The 17,590-nt window shown below is 63.9% G+C and overlaps 2 protein-coding genes across 9 annotated transcripts in view; one reads left to right on the forward strand and one right to left on the reverse strand.

Annotated features, from left to right (window-relative positions):
• FNBP1 (formin binding protein 1) overlaps window positions 1–13,991 on the forward strand; it is a 122,901-nt gene extending 108,910 nt beyond the window's left edge. For 3 of the 6 annotated variants that reach the window (XM_062207376.1, XM_062207379.1, XM_062207381.1), the window contains 5 exons: window positions 2,745–2,854; window positions 5,670–5,802; window positions 7,000–7,106; window positions 7,196–7,332; window positions 8,364–9,674. In XM_062207376.1, the coding sequence (XP_062063360.1) occupies window positions 2,745–2,854; window positions 5,670–5,802; window positions 7,000–7,106; window positions 7,196–7,332; window positions 8,364–8,542 (666 nt within the window). In that variant the 3' untranslated portion in view covers window positions 8,543–9,674. Of the gene's footprint in view, window positions 1–2,744; window positions 2,855–5,669; window positions 5,803–6,999; window positions 7,107–7,192; window positions 7,333–8,363; window positions 9,676–11,751 lie in introns of those variants that run through there. The other 3 variants (XM_062207377.1, XM_062207380.1, XM_062207378.1) reach the window with 3 other exon arrangements.
• A 1,911-nt stretch (window positions 13,992–15,902) lies between these two features.
• The window catches only part of USP20 (ubiquitin specific peptidase 20), a 34,327-nt gene continuing 32,639 nt past the window's right edge, over window positions 15,903–17,590 (reverse strand). For 2 of the 3 annotated variants that reach the window (XM_062207382.1, XM_062207384.1), the window contains exon 25: window positions 15,903–17,241. In XM_062207382.1, the coding sequence (XP_062063366.1) occupies window positions 17,081–17,241 (161 nt within the window). In that variant the 3' untranslated portion in view covers window positions 15,903–17,080. The remainder of the gene's footprint in view (window positions 17,242–17,590) is intronic. The other variant, XM_062207383.1, reaches the window with a different exon arrangement.

Genomic DNA, 17,590 nt, shown 5'->3' on the forward strand with positions numbered 1-17,590 from the left:
CTATTTATGGATTGTGTGGAATAAAAGTCAGTTCAAGAGATGAAAGATGCCCCCCTCTGGGAGCCCCTGGAGTTGCTGTAAGTGGGGGAGGCACCTGCAGGAGGCAGGCGGGGCGAGCTCGGCTGCCCGTGGGGGCCGCATATACACGCTGGGGCCTTGGCAGAGCTGGCTCGAGGCCCACGAGAGGATGTGTGGGCGGTGAGAAGACCCCCTAAGCCTTTTCAGAATTCCTTACTTAGCGTCCTGTGTCGTCTCTGTTTAACGCGTAGCCCTGGTGAACAGCCAAACTAATCATTATGTTGATTAAAAGAAACTCTTAACCGACATAACCCATAACCGTACTGGTTACGTGGTCTCCCCCTGGGCCGCAGCTGAGGGCCACCCTTTAGCCAGGAAAAAGTGGGCGCCGGGGGCACCGCCGAGGGCACCGCCGAAGGCAGCCCAGGACGGGCTCTCGTGCCGATGCGTGCAGTTTCCAGAGGGAACTTCAGAAGGCTCATGGTCGTCGCCTCTCGGGGAAAAACCGTGCATGGATTTGCAAGTTTTCTCTTGGAGCAAAACAGACTTAGCTTTGAATTCCATTTTTGGCCACAACGTTTTGAAATACCTTCATGAGTGTGTGTCTGTATACAGAGAGATGCGTATTTTTTTCAACCTATTTGTCATCTAACTCAACCCTTAAAAGAAGAATCCTGTAGGACATGAACCAGCCCTTGGGCTGCGAGAGGAGCCCTCAGCGTCCTCACAGCCGCTCCAGGCAGAGCGATCGGGTGTTCTCAAGGACGTGAAGCCACCTGCAGGGGGGCTGGGGGATGAGATCGACTGACCGGAGTCTTGCTGGGACCAGGGCGTTTATTTGCTCTTTTGCTGAGCGCCAGCGGCTCCTGACCGGCTTGTTGCCGAGGTGTTACTTTTTGGCATCCCTGTGAATCCACGTGTTGCACACAGAGACCCCAGAAGAGGGGGAAAGGAAACCCAGGGGCCTGCGAGGAGCCAGCGTTTGCCCACGAGTGAAGCAAGGCCTCTGGAACTTGTGCGTGCGTGTGTGTGTGTGTGTGTGTGTGGGATCCACGCTCCCACGGCGGCACGCCAGGTGCAGCCACGCCAGCCGCCCGGGCGGGGCCTGACTCACCGCCTGACGGGAAAGTCCGTCATGGCAGGGTGCATGGCCGAGTGCTGTTTGAAAGAACGCGGGCTCCAGCCGGCCGCAGCGGCCTTTGAAGGTGCCTGCCCAGGTGTCCAGCGGCGACGCGACAGTCGGGACGTCTTCCACAAGGGACGCAGGCGGTCACTCAGGCCAACTCCTGGTCGACGGGAGAGAAGTCTGAGTTCTGTCCACACTGTCCCAGGCTGTGGGCCCAGCGTGCTCTGCGTCCGGGCCTTGCTCTTGCTGACGCCGTCCACGTCGGAGGCGGCCCCCCGGCACGTGCCGTCCATGCACGTTTGACTCATTAACATGAAGTGGACTGTGAAAAGTCACTCCCCACATCATGTTCTCAGTCGCCACCCGTAGCTGCCAGGCGGGGGCCTGCCGCTGGGCACACTTCCCTCCTTCTAGAAAGTTCTGTCCGGCTCTCAGCAGCACGGTGAGGCCCAACAGGCCTGCCCAGAGTTCACGCTGACCGCTTACCTCACCCCCTGGCTCCCGAAGCAGCGTGTCTGACGTGAGTTTTGTCATATTTCAACTTTTAGAAAGCAGAAGCAAAAACCCAGCATTGTAGAAACCGTGCCTATCACCCCCGAGCGGAATCCGCGCACGCGGCAGTGGGACGAGCCGACAAGCGAGGGATTGACTCCCGGGGCTTCCCATGCCGTAGGCGCCGCGGCCTGCAAGCACAGGTCGCGTTGGCCTTGGACTGAACGCGAGCTTTGCGTCCTCGTGGTTCTGGAGTTGAATGCTGCTTGCCGGGCTTGGCCTCAGGAGCCGTGCTGCCGGCGCCCACAGCGTGGGCCCAGAGGGCCGGGCCAGGCCTCCGGGTAACCATCTGCGGAGTCGCCCATCACGAGCCCCGAGTGCGCTGCTTGGAGTCCGCTAGCAGCCGCTGCTTCGCCCTGCCCCTGGCTAGAGGAGCAGATTTCTGTCCGCATGGAAACAGCCTCGCCTACGTGAAGGCCCCTGGCGCCTCCTTCCACGGCGCGTCTGCCCAGGGCTGCCCAGGTCTGCTTTACCAAGGCGCGTACTCGGAGCAGAGAGCGACTGTTTCCGGAGGAAGGAGTCGGGTCGCCTGGATGGCTGGTGCCGGGTGGAAGCCAGCCCCGGGGGGCCTTCTCTCCGGCTCCCAGCCCTGCCCTGGGACACAGCAGCAGGGGCCAGGAAGTGGAGGGGGAGAGGGAAGAGCGTGTTGTTAAAAACTTTTTCCCTGACAAAGTCGGTCCCGGGGATGGAAGCCCGAGCCTGCCTTGCGCAGACAGGAAGGGAAGGACAGGCGGCTGCCAGGGTCGTCTCCGGTCGGTAGAAGGCGAGGCGAGCACTGCTCCGGACACTGGTGCGGGGGACAAGCGGGGTCCCCCTGGAAATGCTCCCCGGTTCTGCCCGGAAGTGGAGAGCCTGTCTTCCTGCCTTTCCAGGGGGCTGTGGGGCTGGTCTGTGGGACCCCTGCCGTCTGCATGCCTTGATTTCTGCACCCCGGCTGGGTGTGGCGGGAGGGCGCTTCACTGGGTTCGGGAAGCCCCCTGCAGCCCCCGTGTCCCTGTCGCGGGGCGCGTGGGGCTCCCTGGCTCCTCACGTCTGTTTGCGTCCCCAGGGCGCCACGCCGGAGGACTTCAGCAACCTCCCGCCCGAGCAGAGGCGGAAGAAGCTGCAACAGAAAGTGGACGAGCTCAACAAGGACATTCAGAAGGAGGTGGATCAGAGGTAGAGTGGGCCACCGCTCACGGAGAAACCCAAGTGCGGGGCTCCCATGTCCCTGTGAGCCCCGGTTCAAGTCCCCGCCCCTCCTGTCGCGATCCAGCTCCCCCTCCCAATGCCTCCGGGAGGCAGCAGGTGATGACGGCCCAAGCCCGAGCGCCCCTGCCCCCAACGTGGGAGACTCGGGTGGAGTTCCAGGCTCCGGCTTCCACCTGGCCTGGGCCTGGCTGTTCAGGGCTTTTGGGGAGTGAACTTACAGATGGACGACCTCTCCCTCTCCCTCCATCATTCTACCTTTCCAACTAATTAAAAAAAAAAAAATACAAAACAAAACAAGTTCAGTCGGGAAGGCGGGCTATCCTACAGCAGGTTTAAAAGCGATCATCTTAGCTGTGTGTTTTGTCATTGAATACTGCATGGCTTCGTGACAGCCCGTGGGATTCCCTCTTGCAAAAAAAAAAAAAGAAAAAGAGGGGTCTCTCAAATCTTCCTGAAAAAAGTATATTATGAGGAAATATGCATACATCTCAAAATCTGAATTTCACACTTGAGATGGCGAGGTCGTGTGCCCTTTGAAGAGGCTCGGCGTTGGCCCCGCGCACGGTTCAGCTCTGCGGTGGCGAAGTTTGATTCCGTAGAAGGCGGAATCGGGGAGGCGGCGCCGTTGCTGCTGGCAGTGGCCGCCGTAGAGCCACTCCTGAAACACAGGTCACTTGTAAACATCCAGCGAGGAAGGGCAGGCACCCACGCGGTTGCCTGGTCTTTAATTTTGTGTTTGAAATAGTTCACGAGGGAGGAATTTTGCTTTGTGCTTCTCGCTACACTGGAGGAAACGCCCGAGAGAGCTCGCGCGCCGTAAGCTTTGTGCTCGGAGCGTGAGTCGGGGCTGGCGTCGCGGGCACCAGTGCTGGCATCCGGAGCGCCACTTCACGTCCCGGCCGCTCTGCTCCCAGCCGGCGTCCTGCCAGTGAGCACCAGGTGCTCGGGCCCCCGCCACCCGTGAGGGAGACCTGGATGGCGTCCCAGGCTCCTGGCTGGGGTCTGTCCCAGCCATATGCAGAGTGGACCTGTGATCTCTCTCTGACACTCCGCCTTTAAATAAATGAATAAAGTACATCTTAAGAAAACGAGAGGCCAGCAAGGTGTGAAGCCACCTCAGGAAGTTGGAGAAAAAAGGGCAACGGATGGAACGCAGGAGGTCGCCCAGTTAATATTAAAATAAGCGGCTCAGCAGGGAGGCCCCGCGGGTCCCAACGCTGGGTCCTCACAAACAGCAACGAAGTGGACCAACTTCTGTGGTTAAAAATGTATCATTTATTTTGAAGACCAAAAGACCCCCCATCCATTAGTTCACTCCCCAGATGCCTGCAACAGCCGGGACCTGGGAGCCGGGAGCTCCATCCGGGTCTCCGCTGTGGGTGGCAGGGACCCAGGTACTGGAGCCATCGCCTCCCAGGCTGTGCCTTAGCGGGAGCTGGATGAGAGCAGAGCCGGGCTCACACCCAGGAAGTAGCTGGAGGGGTGGACCAGGAGGCCGGGCCGGGGTCCTGTGTGGAAGACAGCAGAGGGAGACGCTGGAGCTGTTGTGGGGACGCTCGTTCACGTCATAAATACTGACCCTGAGCGTCTGCCGTGTGACAGGGCCCCTCCTGACACCGGGACCCAGGTTAGCCCTGAGCCCCCGCCAGGGCCCCGCTGGTGGTGCCGGCCAGTGCGGTGCTGAGGGAGTGGGGGAGGCTCGCGAGCAGGGAAGGGGCTGGGACACGCGTGGAGGGGCGGGCCGCGGGCCCGGGCGCACACAGGCAGGCAGGCAGGCACGCAGGCAGGCGGAGCGGCGCCCAGGACCCATGGGCGTCTCTCCCGTTCACTTCCGTGTCCCAGGTCAGGACACAGCTTGTTCGGCGGTGCTGCGTGGCGACAGGGTCACACCTTGTTTATCTGGAGCTCCTTAACCCGCAGGGTCCTCTGGGTCAGCCTGCTGACCGCACCTGGAGGCCGGGTTAAAGTCGGGGCACCCCAGGGTCCTACAAGGCCCACGGCCTTCCCCGGGGCAGCGCTGCTGGGGCGCTGGGGTCCAGCTTGCCAGCAGGACCTCGGGAGGACGTGAGTCACCCCCTAGGCGGCCTCCAGCCTCTAGGTGCCCGCTCCCCATGGGCACCAGCGGGGATGCCTGCTTGCTGGCGCGCTCGCTCTCTCTCTCTCTCTCTCTCTCTCATTTATTTATTTGAAAGACTAGAGAGAGGGCGAGACAGAGATCTTCAGTCCACTGGCTCACCCCCCAGATGGCCCCAGCGGCCATGGCTGGGCCAGGCCCAAGCCAGGAGCTCTATCCAGGTCTCCCACGTGGGTGCAGGGACCCCAGCACTTGGGCCGTCCTCCTCTGCTTTTCCCAGGCCACTGGCAGGGAGCTGGACCGGAAGTGGAGCAGCTGGGGTAGGAACCGGTGTTGCAGGTGGTGGCTTCACCTACCATGCCACCGCTGGGACCCCAGAGGATTCCATTTCCCTACCAGTTAAGGTGGTCTGCAGTAGATTCAGGCGCCCACAGTTAAGGTGGTATGCATGACACTGTAAGAGCAGTGCCGTGGCCCTTCATGAAGTGAGCCTGCTGCAGCTTTGGTTGGGAAGCGCAGGGTTAATTTGGTTCTCATTCGCTGAGGTCGTTGAGAGAAGCTTGGGCAAGTTAAAGATCAGCCATCAGCCGTGGGTTGCAGCACCATGCAGCCACGCAGCCACGTTGGGTGCAGGGTTCCTTGCGCGGAGGCTGGGCGCCACCTCGGGGAGCGCCGCTGACACCACGTCCTGCTTGCTCTGTTTTCCAGAGACGCCATAACAAAGATGAAGGACGTGTACCTGAGGAACCCTCAGATGGGGGACCCGGCCAGTCTGGACCACAAACTGGCGGAAGTCAGCCACAACATCGAAAAGCTGCGGCTGGAGGCGCAGAAGTTCGAGGTATGAGACAGCCGCTGTTGGAGGCAGCGCGGCAGACGGGAGCGGGCGCCTGAGGCTGGCGGAGATGGGTGGGGAGGTCGGGTCCCCGAGCGCCCGTCACCCAGGGCCCTGCTCCTCTGCCTGTACTGGTTTAATCGGCTCTGAAAACTGACAGCGCTCACGTTGTGTTTACACCCCGTGTGTGTGCGTGCGTGTGCGTGTGCGTGTGCGTGAGCGAGTTCTCCCATCTGCCGCGTCGCTCCCCAGATGCTGCCGCAGCCAGGGCTAAGCCTTGCTGAAGCCAGGAGCAGGGAGCACCCACGGAGGGTGGGGGAGCCCAAGGACTTGGGCCGTCACCTGCTGCCCCCCCCCCCCGCCCCGTGCACACTCCAGGGAGCCGGGATGGGGAGCAGATCCAGGGCTGGGGCCCAGGCCCCCCTGTGGGCCTAACTGCCGGGCCCAAAGCCCACACGCGGTTCGTTTCAAAGCGTTTCACCCGAGTTCACTCTGCTTTGTCTCCTGTCAGTGAAGCTGGCAGTCCAGAGCGACCCACTGTCTTGGTGGATCCAAAAGCAATTTAAAAATCAATGAAGGAGCCAGCATTTTGGAGTGGGTTAAACCACTGCCTGCAATGCCGCATCCCATAAGAGCGCTGGTTCGAGTCCCAGCCGCTCCTCTTCCAGGTCAGCTCTCTGCTATGGCCTGGGAAAGCAGTGGAAGATGGCCCAGGTGCTTGGGCCCTGCACCTGCGGGGGAGACCTGGACGAAGCTCTGGGCTCCTGACTTTGGCCTGGCCCAGTCCTGGCCGTTGAAGCCATTTGGGGAGAGAACCAGCAGATGAAAGCTCCCTCCCTCGCTCCCGTCTTCTCTCTCTGACTTTCACTGAAATCAATATATCTCAAAAAAAAAAAAAAAAAAAAGAGGTAACAACTCCTAAAACGTGGGCCATGTGGCTTTCAAACCTCCTCCGTGCTTGGGGCCGAAGTTCCCCAGATTCCCTTAGGGACCTCAGGGTCCCAGGACCCCCGGAAGAGAAAGAACAGGGAGTGACCTCCGGAGTCACTGCCGCCCAGCGCCCACTGCCCCTCCCACCGCGGGCCTCTGCCTCTGGGTTGGAGGCGGGGGGGAGGGGCTGTCTGGAAAGTCAGGGCCTGCGCCCTGGGTGCAGCCTGCAGGTGACCCTGGGACCGAGTGCGCGTCGGCGTCTTTCCCTTGCAGGCCTGGCTGGCGGAGGTGGAAGGGCGGCTCCCGGCCCGCAGGCAGAGCGGGCTGTACGACAGCCAGACGGCCCCGGCCGTCAACAACTGCGCGCAGGACCGCGAGAGGTACAGTATCTGGGCGGCGCAGCGGCGGCGGGCGGGCGGCCCCGGGCGGCGGGCGCTATAGTGGCTGTGTGCCTTGCTTTCTTGAGCAGCCCGGATGGCAGCTACACGGAGGAGCAGAGCCAGGAGAGCGAGGTGAAGGTGCTGGCCCCCGACTTCGACGACGAGTTTGACGACGAGGAGCCATTGCCCGCCATCGGCACCTGCAAGGCGCTCTACACGTTCGAAGGTGACGCCTGGGCCCCGCCCTGCCCAGGCTGCCTAGGAGTTGTGTCGTTGTGCAGTTGCTGGCTCTGGGTTCCGCCCCTTGGCCCGGTGCGGCTGCGGTGGGCGGTGTGGGGGACGCGTGCTCCCTGCTCGGTGGCCGCGCACAGAGCGGCTGTCTTGCAGAGGTCCTGAACGGGAGCCAGGGAGGTGCAGAGGTTGGAGCGAGCCCCCTGCCCCAGCCACGCACAGCGAAGGGCAGCTGGCGGGGTCTCCCAGACAAGGGTGGGGGGTGGGAGGACGGTGTGTCCCTCCAGGGTCCAGAGAACGGCCCGTGCAGCCAGGCTGGGCCCTGGCCAGATGTGGGGGTATAGGGGCTGAGCGCGCGCCGCCTTCCCAGGCACATTAGCCGGGAGCTGGCTCAGAAGTGGAGCGGCCGGAACCCAAACCGGCTCCCATGGGATGCTGTGGCTTAACCCACTGCACCTCCACGCTGGTCTCCCCACCGAGTGCCGGTCTTTACCCATGACCTTGGCGCGTGGCTCTGGGAGACCCCACTAAGGGATGACCACAGAGAAACCGCTCGGATTCAGGCTGCCGGGAAGCCAGGAGCAGAGAGGAGGGGGCTGCAGGAGGTCCCGCGAGTGCGTCCCTGGGAAGGAGGAGGGGCCGGGTGCACCCTGTGTTGCACTCAGGGCCCAGGCAACGGCAGGGAGCAGCCTTAGCCACAGAGAAACAACGGAGATGGGGAGCGAGACAGAGACGGGGAGCGAGACGGGAGGGCGGCGTTCAAAGGGGGCGTGGCTGCAGCCAGCACAGTCGATGGCCCCGGCTGGAAATCCAGGGAGGTGCAAGGATAGAGACCCCCCCCTACCAAGACTGCCCTGGGGGGGAGGAGAGGGAGCCCCCTGGGGACCTGGAGGACAGGCCCTGGCGGCATCTGCGGCAGGAGGCAGGCCCCAGGCCAGGGCCAGGGCGGCACATGGCGGCCCGCACCTCCTGCTGCACCTGCCGCATGGCACCTGAGTAGACACTGTCCCCACCCTGCCTTCCCAGGCCAGAACGAAGGGACCATCTCTGTGGCCGAAGGAGAGACGCTGTACGTCATTGAGGAGGACAAAGGCGACGGCTGGACCCGCATCCGGAGGAGCGAGGACGAGGAGGGCTACGTCCCCACTTCCTACGTCCAAGTCTATTTGGACAAAAATGCCAAAGGTGCTAAGACTTATATTTAATACCGCTTACACACACACACTTCTTAAAGCCGTTGGCGCTGTCTGTCCCACGCTGTGACTGCTCGGGGCAGTTCTGGGCGAGGCCGGAAGGAGAGCGCCTCCCAGTGGACGGCAGGTGTCGCCCGCCTGCCCTTGCTTCTCGTGTCGCTGTAGTCGCCTCCCTCGCTGTGAGATCGCGCGTGGAAGGCGCCCGCCGCCGACTCAGCTCTGCCGTGAAATCTGCTAAGCTCTTCTTCCTGTGTGGGCGGCACAGACCGCTGCGTCCCAGCCCCGGTCAGTGTTTGAGTGGCAGCGTCCACGCGCGGCCCCCCGGGGTGCTCCGTGGCTCGCGTCCGCCATACTGTCTGGGGCTCTAGGATGTCACGTCTTGTAGCTTAATAAACTGGACCATGCTAGCCGGCTAAGTGCTACAATCGTTCACTCGGGAGGAAGTCATAAAGCTAAAAAAAAAGCCATCTGCCCCTCCTTGGGTTCGAATGCTGGTACCGGAAGTGTGCCTCTTTCTTGGACGGGGCCAGCCCCGCGGCTGAGAGCGTCCAGGGGCGCTGGACACCTGTCTCATCCCAAGCAACCCACTGCAAGCTGGCCAGCTTTGTGCCAGTAACGAGTGGGGGGAGGGATTCGACACAGCCGTTCTGGGTGCCCTGGCTCCGCCCATCGCAGCCAGACCCCTGCTGGCGGCCCCGCGCAGGTGCAGCGCCCACGCAGGCGGATAGAACTCCAGGAGGCGGAGACCCCAGATCCACTTGCAGATGTTTTCCTGTGTTTCTTCTTTTTTAATGATTAGCCCATTTCAGACTCGGCACTTGCATCTCCTGGGAAGTGTCAGAATTTCTGGCTCCTTCGTACGATGAACCGGAGCCAGAACAAAGTTGACAGAGTCTCACCGGCTCCCGAGGGGTCTGGCACCGGTGTGGGCGGGAGGGAGGAGGGCAGGCGGTGGAGCTGCCCAGGCTGCCACGCCTCAGGTCGCAGAAGCAGCCGCAGGGCCCAGGAGAAGGCTTGCGCGAAGCGTCAGTTTTCATCTAGCTCTGGAAGCTGTTAGCTCACGTCCTCTCTGCCTGCAAGTAGGAAACAGGCTCCCGGCCTCCGCCTGCGGGCTCTGCCCCCAAGTTCAAAGTCCTTTTTTTTTCTTTTTTTTTTTTTTAAGATTTATTTATTTGAAAGAATTACGGGGGGGGGGGGGGCGCGGGGAGAGAGAGAGAAAGAGGTCTTCCATCTGCTTGTTCACTCCCCAGATGGCCACAACGGCCGGAGCTACGCCGATCCAATGCCAGGAGCCAGGAGCTTCTTCCGGGTCTCCCACACAGGTGCAGGGGCAAGGACTTGGTCCGTCTTCTGCTTTTCCAGGCCATAGCAGGGAGCTGGATTGGAAGTGGAACAGCCGGGATTCGAACCGGCACCCATGGGGATGTGGGCACTGCAGGTGGCAGCTCCACCCACTGCACCACAGCGCCGGCCCCCGAAGTCCTATCAAAGCGACAGCTGCACATGCAGCCGTCTGGGGTCTGAGTCTGGGAGGATTCCACAAGAGCCGCAGGCGCGGGACGGAGTCACCTCCCGCCACTGCCGGCGGCTTCTCCTCTTCTTTTTAAACACTTTTTATTTGGAAATAATGACAGCTCTCGGGACGCCGCACGCACCGTAGGTTCCTGTGTGCTCTCCCCCAGGTCACAGGGGCACAGCCGGATTTTTGAAGGGCGTGGTCACTTTTTGATTCTCAGTTGCACCTGTGCCACCGCAGTGCAGCCAGAGCCACTCCTGCTGACCCAGCCCCTTGGGGAGCTTCATCCAGGTCCCCTCCCTAAGGAGGGCAGCGGCCACCCCCCGGGGGGGGACGCGGGGAAGGGGACCAGCTCTAGGTGCAAGCAAACGAGTGAAAAGGCCCGCAGTGGGCCGGGCACAGCCTCCCGCCAGGCCGGCTCTGGGAGGCGCGGTTTCTGTGGGACCCAGGTTTGCGTGGTTTTTGTCTCATGAGCGCTGTGCACATTTTGTTTCTGGAGAGCTGAGGTGCAGGGCTGGGGCTGGGGGCTTTGTCGCGGTGTTGGTCACTGGGTCGCAGCCTTGGGACCCGCGATAGCCGCGGCGGCGCAGCAGGACCACACAGGACAGGTATCTGGTAGCTCCAGTGGGTGCCCGAACCACACGCAACCATGGAAACGGCCCCACGGAACTTCCGTCTCCACCGGAAGCACTCTTTTTTCCTCCAACAGTTCTCTGTTAAAATAAAAGAAACAAAACCGCGGCTGTTTACAGAAACTGCTGTGTCGATTGAGAGGTGCGCTGGCAGGTGGCCAAGGGGACAGGGTGGGGGCCCGGCCCGAGCCCCGCCCCCTGCCCGGGAGGGGCTGCTGCTCTCTGTGCATGTGTGTGTACATGCGTGTGGTGTGTGCCCATTGTGTGTGTGTCTACAGTGTGCTTAGTTAGATTGCCTAAATACTTAGAGTCACTTCCCGCTGGTCGGCCGGACATGGCCTGGCATGGCGTGGTGTGGTTTGTGTTTCTTAAATGGCCTTTGGTTCAGCTGCACCCCCCACCCACCCCCACCCGACTGAAGGGGATCCCTGGCGTGGGTCGCGCGGACGGCTCACTCTTCCGTTTGTCTCCTGGGTGACTGCCGGCTGCTGGCCCCCTGGTCTCCGCGCTGGCGGGTCCCCTGCCACGGCTCCACGCCGGAGCGCACGGCTGGCGCTGTTCTGAGTAAGTTCTCTGGCTCGGCTGATCCTCCCCTTCTCCAAGACAAGGCCCCGTCTTGCGTCTTGCGTCCTGTACGTGTGCCCTCGCGCATCCCTAACAATAAACGTTCTGTTTTCCCCAGTGTCGTGTATTTCAAGTGCTTCTTCCCTTCCCAGGGAGCTTAACCCCCATGGCCGGCAGGCCCCTGCCTCCCCCCACCCGTCCCCCACTGCCTCCTTCCTGCTCTGTGCCCTTGGCCTCCAAGAGTCTGCCCTGCGCGATGGAGAACTTTCACTGGTGCCGGCTGCAGAGTGCCCACCCTGGAAACTAAAGGGGCCGAGGGCGCGGGCTCTGCAGGGCGGGGCTGGCCTCCCACGCCAGCTCTGTGGCTTCCTCCCAGCCCCGCAGCTGGAGCCGGAGATACGGAGATACTATGGTGAAAGTTGCCTATCCCGCGGCCCGCCCCTCCCGCCTCCCACCTGCACCTCTCCTCTAACCCGGGGTTTTTCTTTCTCTTTCTTTCTGTGTTGTAGATCCCTAAACGTGGTGCCCGCGAGTCACAGCCTCGGGTGAGCCTTCTCGGAGGGACGGCGGGGTCTTTCCGTCCCCCCAGGCCCCAGCGCCCGCCCCAGCCGCGCCAGTCTCCACCCACAGCCGCCTGCCACCCCCTCCTCCTCTCTCCACAGCGCTGCCCCTCAGGGCCTCAGCTGTGTCCCTCTGGGGCCCCCAGTCCACCCGGGGCTCACCGTGGCCCGTCCCCCCCCCCCCCCCGCATTTCACACTGTGCCTTTTGTGGGAACCCTGCCGCTGGTCTCCTGGGGACTAGGGGGGCTGGACGCACACGGGGCGGAGTAGCCCAGGCCGCTGTTTACGTTAGCAAACTTACCCTCCCCCATGCCTGGTGAGTATCCCGCTCTCTGGGTCTGGGCTCGCACTGGGTGCTTGGTGCTGGCCCTCTGGCCCTGTTCCGGCCCGGGAGCACCTGCGTGGGCGCTGGGCGTGCAGCCCTGGTTCAGAGGCCTGGGAGCGGCCGCACTGAACATCGAGTTCCAGCTCCCGGGCGACCTGCTTCCTGGCCTGGGTCTGCCTCTCCCAGGAGCATCCGGCCTGCTCGCCCCCACCAGGCATGGTCTCCCCGTTGCAAAGTGAGGTTCCTCTTCCAGCGAGTCCCAGTACCAGCGTCCTGGGGCTTCGGCATGGGCACCTCCGTGTGACCCCGTAGCCACCACTCCTGCATTCCACCCCCACCCCACCCCGGGCCCTGTAGAATTAGAGGGGGCCGCTTTCCTCCCCCTGTGGATCTTTGGCGGGGTCCCTGGCCCTGCTGGGGGCAGAACTGGCCAGAGAGAAGGAACACCCCGCACTGGAAGCCCGAGGGTGGGGCCAGAATCCTCATTCTTCTGTTTGTCCTTGGTAACCTTGGCGACCACGCGCTGCCTCCAGCACCCTGAGTCTAAGACTGTGGAGCTGTGGGCACAGCAGTCCCACAGCGCCGGGGACTCCATGCAAGGGGAAGACGGTGAGGAGGAAGTGGCTTTGGGTTTAAGCAGTGAGCCTACAGGCGCTGAAAACCGCGGAGAGACCTGAGGGCTTCTCCCGGGGCCCTGCCGTGCGGCCTCGCTGCAGTCACTGGAGAGGACGAACCCACACCAGCAGGTCAGGGTGACGGCATGGCCGGCCTCTGTCCCTGTGGAGCAGCAGGTGCACGGCGACCACGCTGCTGCCGGCAGCGCCACGAAGGGCTCCGCCCCCCCCCCCCACGCCAGGGATGCTGAGTGGGTCCTGGAAGCTTCGGCACTGCATGGCGTGCACCTCATCTTGGTCGAGGGTCGGGACCGACACAGCCCTTGGCCGCCGCCGCTCATCCTGCCGCTCGTCCTGCCGTCAGTCAGACCTGGTGCAGCATAGCCTGTGCCCTCTCCTGGCCCCCAGGCCGCCTTTGGTTCATTCGCTTCAGGTCATCTGGACCCTTCCCCCACCCTCCAAAAAAGCGAGCGGGTCTCTGGCGCTGGCTCGCGGCTGGGGGGGGAGGGGCCGAGCCCCCGGGCTGGGCGTAGGAAATGTGCTCTGACGGTGGAGATGGAGCGCTCACTCCGTGGATCCTACTGTGAAATCTGTGCCGTGGAGCGGCTCACGCATCCCAGGCGCGTGGGGCTCCCCGTGACCACCGCCCTCCGTGTATCTGCCGCCCGCCGCCTGTCCGCCCGCCGCCTGTCCGCCCGCCGCCAGCAGCGCTGTGAGAATGACGACCTTGAAAGGAAACTGCCTTGGAACTGAGCTGAACACAAGGCGAAGGGGAGGAACTTGTGCCCGGTTTCTCCTTTGCAGGATGGGAAAAAAAACCTTTTTTTTTCAAGGCGTGGGAAGCTGTGATGGGATTCTCCAGTGTTCTCAGCTGGGCTCCTCCTGCACAGGCGCCCGTGGCTGCCGGGACTCGCGTGGCACAAAGCCCCCGATGCCTTGGGGAACATCTGGGACGATAAAGTTTACACAACAGTGAGGTTATGTTCCTACTAAGTCTTTTTCCAGAAAGTTCGGTTTGGCTTGCCTCCCGTGCTTAGGTCATCTGAAAACTTTGTCTAAAAAAAAGACCCAGAATTCCATGTTAACCTGTGTCGAGCACCTTCGGACGCCTGTGTGTGTCGGGGGCGGCCCCAGCCTGGCCCACTGTCGGAGTACAGTGCTTCCCAGGGGGCCACTGCTGACCGTGTGTTAATCCACGTGTTCAATAAAAGGTGACGTCTGTCCTAGGACCCCGGGACTGCTGTGTTGCACGGAGATGACCCTGGGCTGGGGGCTGGCTCTGGTCTGCACCATTGCTGATGGGCTGGGTAAACACAAGGCCCAATGACGTCATCTGCTTGGGGCGGGGGCTGGAGACCCCCTGGCTCCAGATGCCACCCCCTCCTGTGATGTGAGATCCACTCAGGTTCAGCCCCGGGGTTCCAAAGGCTCCTTGGAGCAGGAATTTCTTTCTAACGCTGATTTTCAGTTTTATTTGAAAGGCAGAGGAGGAGGGGAGAGAGAATACCAGACAGGATGAATCTCCCACCCAGAGGCTCATTCGTTCCCCAATGCCTACGGCAGCCTGAGCTGGGGACTCGGTTCAGGTCTCCCCGTGGGTGGCAGGGGCGAGCCGTGGCCCGCTGCGTCCCACCGTGCGGTGCCCGCTCAGCTGGTGGCTCCTCCCTGGTGACCCGCTCAGGTTCCGTGGTGGCGGCTTGGCCGGGGTCTCGGCCCCCTGCGCGGGCTTGAGCCCACACCTCTGTTCCCTAGGGGTTCTCAGAGCCGCTTCAGCAAAGAGTGACATGCTAGCAGCTACACCAGGCAGGGGCGGGGCAGCCCTGCGGGAGCCAGGTGCTGGTCACCACGGGGGCCGGGGGCGTCCCTGCACCAGCACTTGTCCCCGTCTCCAAGGCCAGGCTCCCCGGCCGGGGCTGTGGCCCCCGGCGCTGGGCAGATGGCCCAAGGGGGCGAGGCTCTTAGGAAGCCTTTCCCGGCCGGCGGGGGAGCTCCTGGGTCGGTCGCGGACACCGGCCCCTGGGTCGGGACCGCTCCTCTCTGGGCACTGGGGAAAACTTGGCGCCCGGGCTTCGGAACGGAAGCAAATCCCTGACTCCGAGCGGGGGTCAGTGCAGCCCGGCCGCGCCCGAGCCCGGCGGCCGCTCCGCGGAGGCGGTGGCGACCCCTGGCGGACGCGGGAGGCAGTGCAGAGAGGGGAGCCCGAGCGTCCCCGACAGGTGCCCGGGCATGGACAGGCAGGGGCAGGGGTGCGGCGCGCCCCCTCCTGCTCTGCTGAAACTGCAGGAGGAGGCTGGATGGTGACCGACAGCGCGGGTGCCCTGGGCGGGGAATTCGCGTGTCAACGCCGCCCACCGGGCTCAGCAGCGCGCACGTGTGTGTGTGTGTGTGTGTGCGTGCACGCGCGCGTGTCCGGAGTTGCATCGGGCTTGTCTGACATCAGGTGGCGACATTTCAGGGCCACCAAAGGGACGGCAGAAACAGGCCCCGCGGCCCCCGGGCAGGGGCTGGCCCCTGGCCGCCTGAGGCCAAGCAGCGCCCAGCCAGCAGTTCCTGGCGTCACCTGTCCCAGGCCTCTACTGCCCTCTCTCAGGCCAACGGTGCGCCCAGCCCTCTCCCATCCGGGAAGAAGGGAAGAGCCCGCGAGGCCCCGGCGCCAGGCAGCACCGCGCCCCAGGGTCGATTGCCCGCGCTGGGTTTAGAACAGACGCCGGAAGCCACGCTGGGCAGCCACATCCTGCACAGGCATCTTGTGAATTGTCTTGGAGAAGCGTGCCACTCTACCCGTCCACCCCCTCTGCCCGGGCTGGGCAGGGCCGAAGCCCAGAACCAGAAACTGAATCCAGTCTCCCCTGGGGGAGCAGGGGCCCAATCACCTGGGCCCTCCCTGGCTGCCCCCCGGAGCCGGAGCCAGGGCTCGAACCCAGGGCCTCTGATGTGGGCCCCTGGACGCAGGACCACAGGCGGCACCCTGCTCTCCAGAGGCGCTGCTGGAGCGCCCCCCACCCCCGCTCCCATCTCTAAAAGCATGCTGGGGCCCCTCCCTCGCCCAGCACGGGCCACGCTCATCACCACGGCTCCGCTCATCACCACGGCTCCGTGGGCCTGTGCGGGCCTCCCCCTGTGACGGACGCGGCGCAGTAAGCGCAGACAGCGGTGCGGGCCGTGGGAACGCATCTGTGTTTATTGTGACAGCCTCGGCAGACTGGCCGCGGGCCGACCCCAGGTTCCCAGCGCTCCAACACAGGAAACCCTGGCAGGGCCCTTCTCCGAGCAACGCCACCTGCTGGCCGGGGAAGGAACAGGCCCTGGGAAGGACGCCCCCCCCCCCCCCCCCGGGGCGGTCTCAGGGCTTCTCCAACTCCCTGGGGACGCTTCCACGGAGAAGGCCACGGCGGGCTGGGGGGCTTGGTCTCAGGACCCCTCCTCCACTGCCCATTTGCTTAGTCTGACCCGGAGGCAGCCCGTCCTCGCCGGCTCACCCAGGACAGGCTCAGCCGAGCGCGCAGGGGCAGCAGGTGACAACACGTTGAGGTATTTCTGCTTGTCATCGGTGCCCTGGGGGCCGGGCCGGCTCTCCCCAGGAGTGAGGCAAGTCGCAGGGCAGGCTCAGCAGGGCCGGGGAGGGCGTCCCCACCGTGGGAGGTCCAACCCACGCCCCCTTCACGTCCAAGCTCTGTCTGCAGCACAGAGATCCTGGGAGCAGCCCAGGCCTCTGGGGTCTTCCTGGCGACACCGAGAGATGCAGGGGTGAAGCGAGGCTGCAGGGACGGGCACAGGGAGCCCTGCCCGCCTGCGGCTCCCGGCCCCTGGGCTCCCCGGCTCCCGGCCCCTTGGCTCCCCGGCTCCCGGCCCCTCAGCTCCCTGGCTCCCCGGCTCCCTGCGCGAGTCTCTGGGGCCCCGGGCCGAGTGCACAGCGGAAGACGGCTGCAGGCCTCCGTCCCGGCCCCGGGGTCTGACTCGGGGGCGGCGTCAGGAGCGAGGGACAAAGGCTGAGCCCGATCTAGCGAGAGGCAGGTCTGGGGACACAAGGCTGACAGTGACTGGTGTCAAATGAACGTCACAGAGTCCTGGTCGTTTAAACAAGCCTGGAGGGAGTCTATTTCCTGGCAGTAGCGCTATGCACGGTGAAGCAAACCCCTCGCTGCCTGCGCACGGCTGGGCCTCCGGCGCCCTCCCGGGGACGAGGGGCAGACGCGGCCTGCGGGAACACCGGGCGCTCAGCCGGGGCCGCACGCGGATCCTGCCAGGCAGCCCGGTGGAAGGCGAGTTTGGGGACACGAGAGGGTGTCGGGAGAGGGAAGGACCCGGCCAGGGTGACCTACAGACCGGCCCGCCGCGTCACACAGCCCGCGTCTCGGCCTCGATCTTCTGCTCCCCGTGGAGGCCGTCCGGGTCCTGGGGCTGCGCCGCGCTCTGCCGGATGGCGACCTCGGGGCCGCCTCCGTACAGGCTGTTGAGGTAGGTCCAGGTCTCCTCGGAGATCTGCCCGTAGTCAGCCCCTGCAGGGCGGGAGAGGCACGCCTGGGCGGGGGCCGGGGGCTCAGGAGGGCGGGAGGCACGGGCTCAAGGTCAGTGCAGTCACACGGAAGCCACAGGCCCATCCAGAGAAGCCCAAGCACCGGTCTGCAGCTGCTGCCCCTTGCTGCACACAGGCCAGGCCAGCAGAGGGCGCAGGAGGTAGGTGGGGGAGAGAGCTGAGGCCCAGAGGACCTGCTTGGGCCCTGCTCCCAGGCGGGGCTGGGGGGGGTGGGAGGGTGGAGGAGTAGGAGGACGAGGCTGGGCATGGGGGGGGTGGGGGGGGTGGGGGGGTGGGCGGAGCGTGGGTGGGTTAGGACAGGGCCGGCACCA

This window comes from Lepus europaeus, chromosome 12 (assembly GCF_033115175.1).
Source record: "Lepus europaeus isolate LE1 chromosome 12, mLepTim1.pri, whole genome shotgun sequence".
NCBI classification, from domain to species: domain Eukaryota; kingdom Metazoa; phylum Chordata; class Mammalia; order Lagomorpha; family Leporidae; genus Lepus; species Lepus europaeus.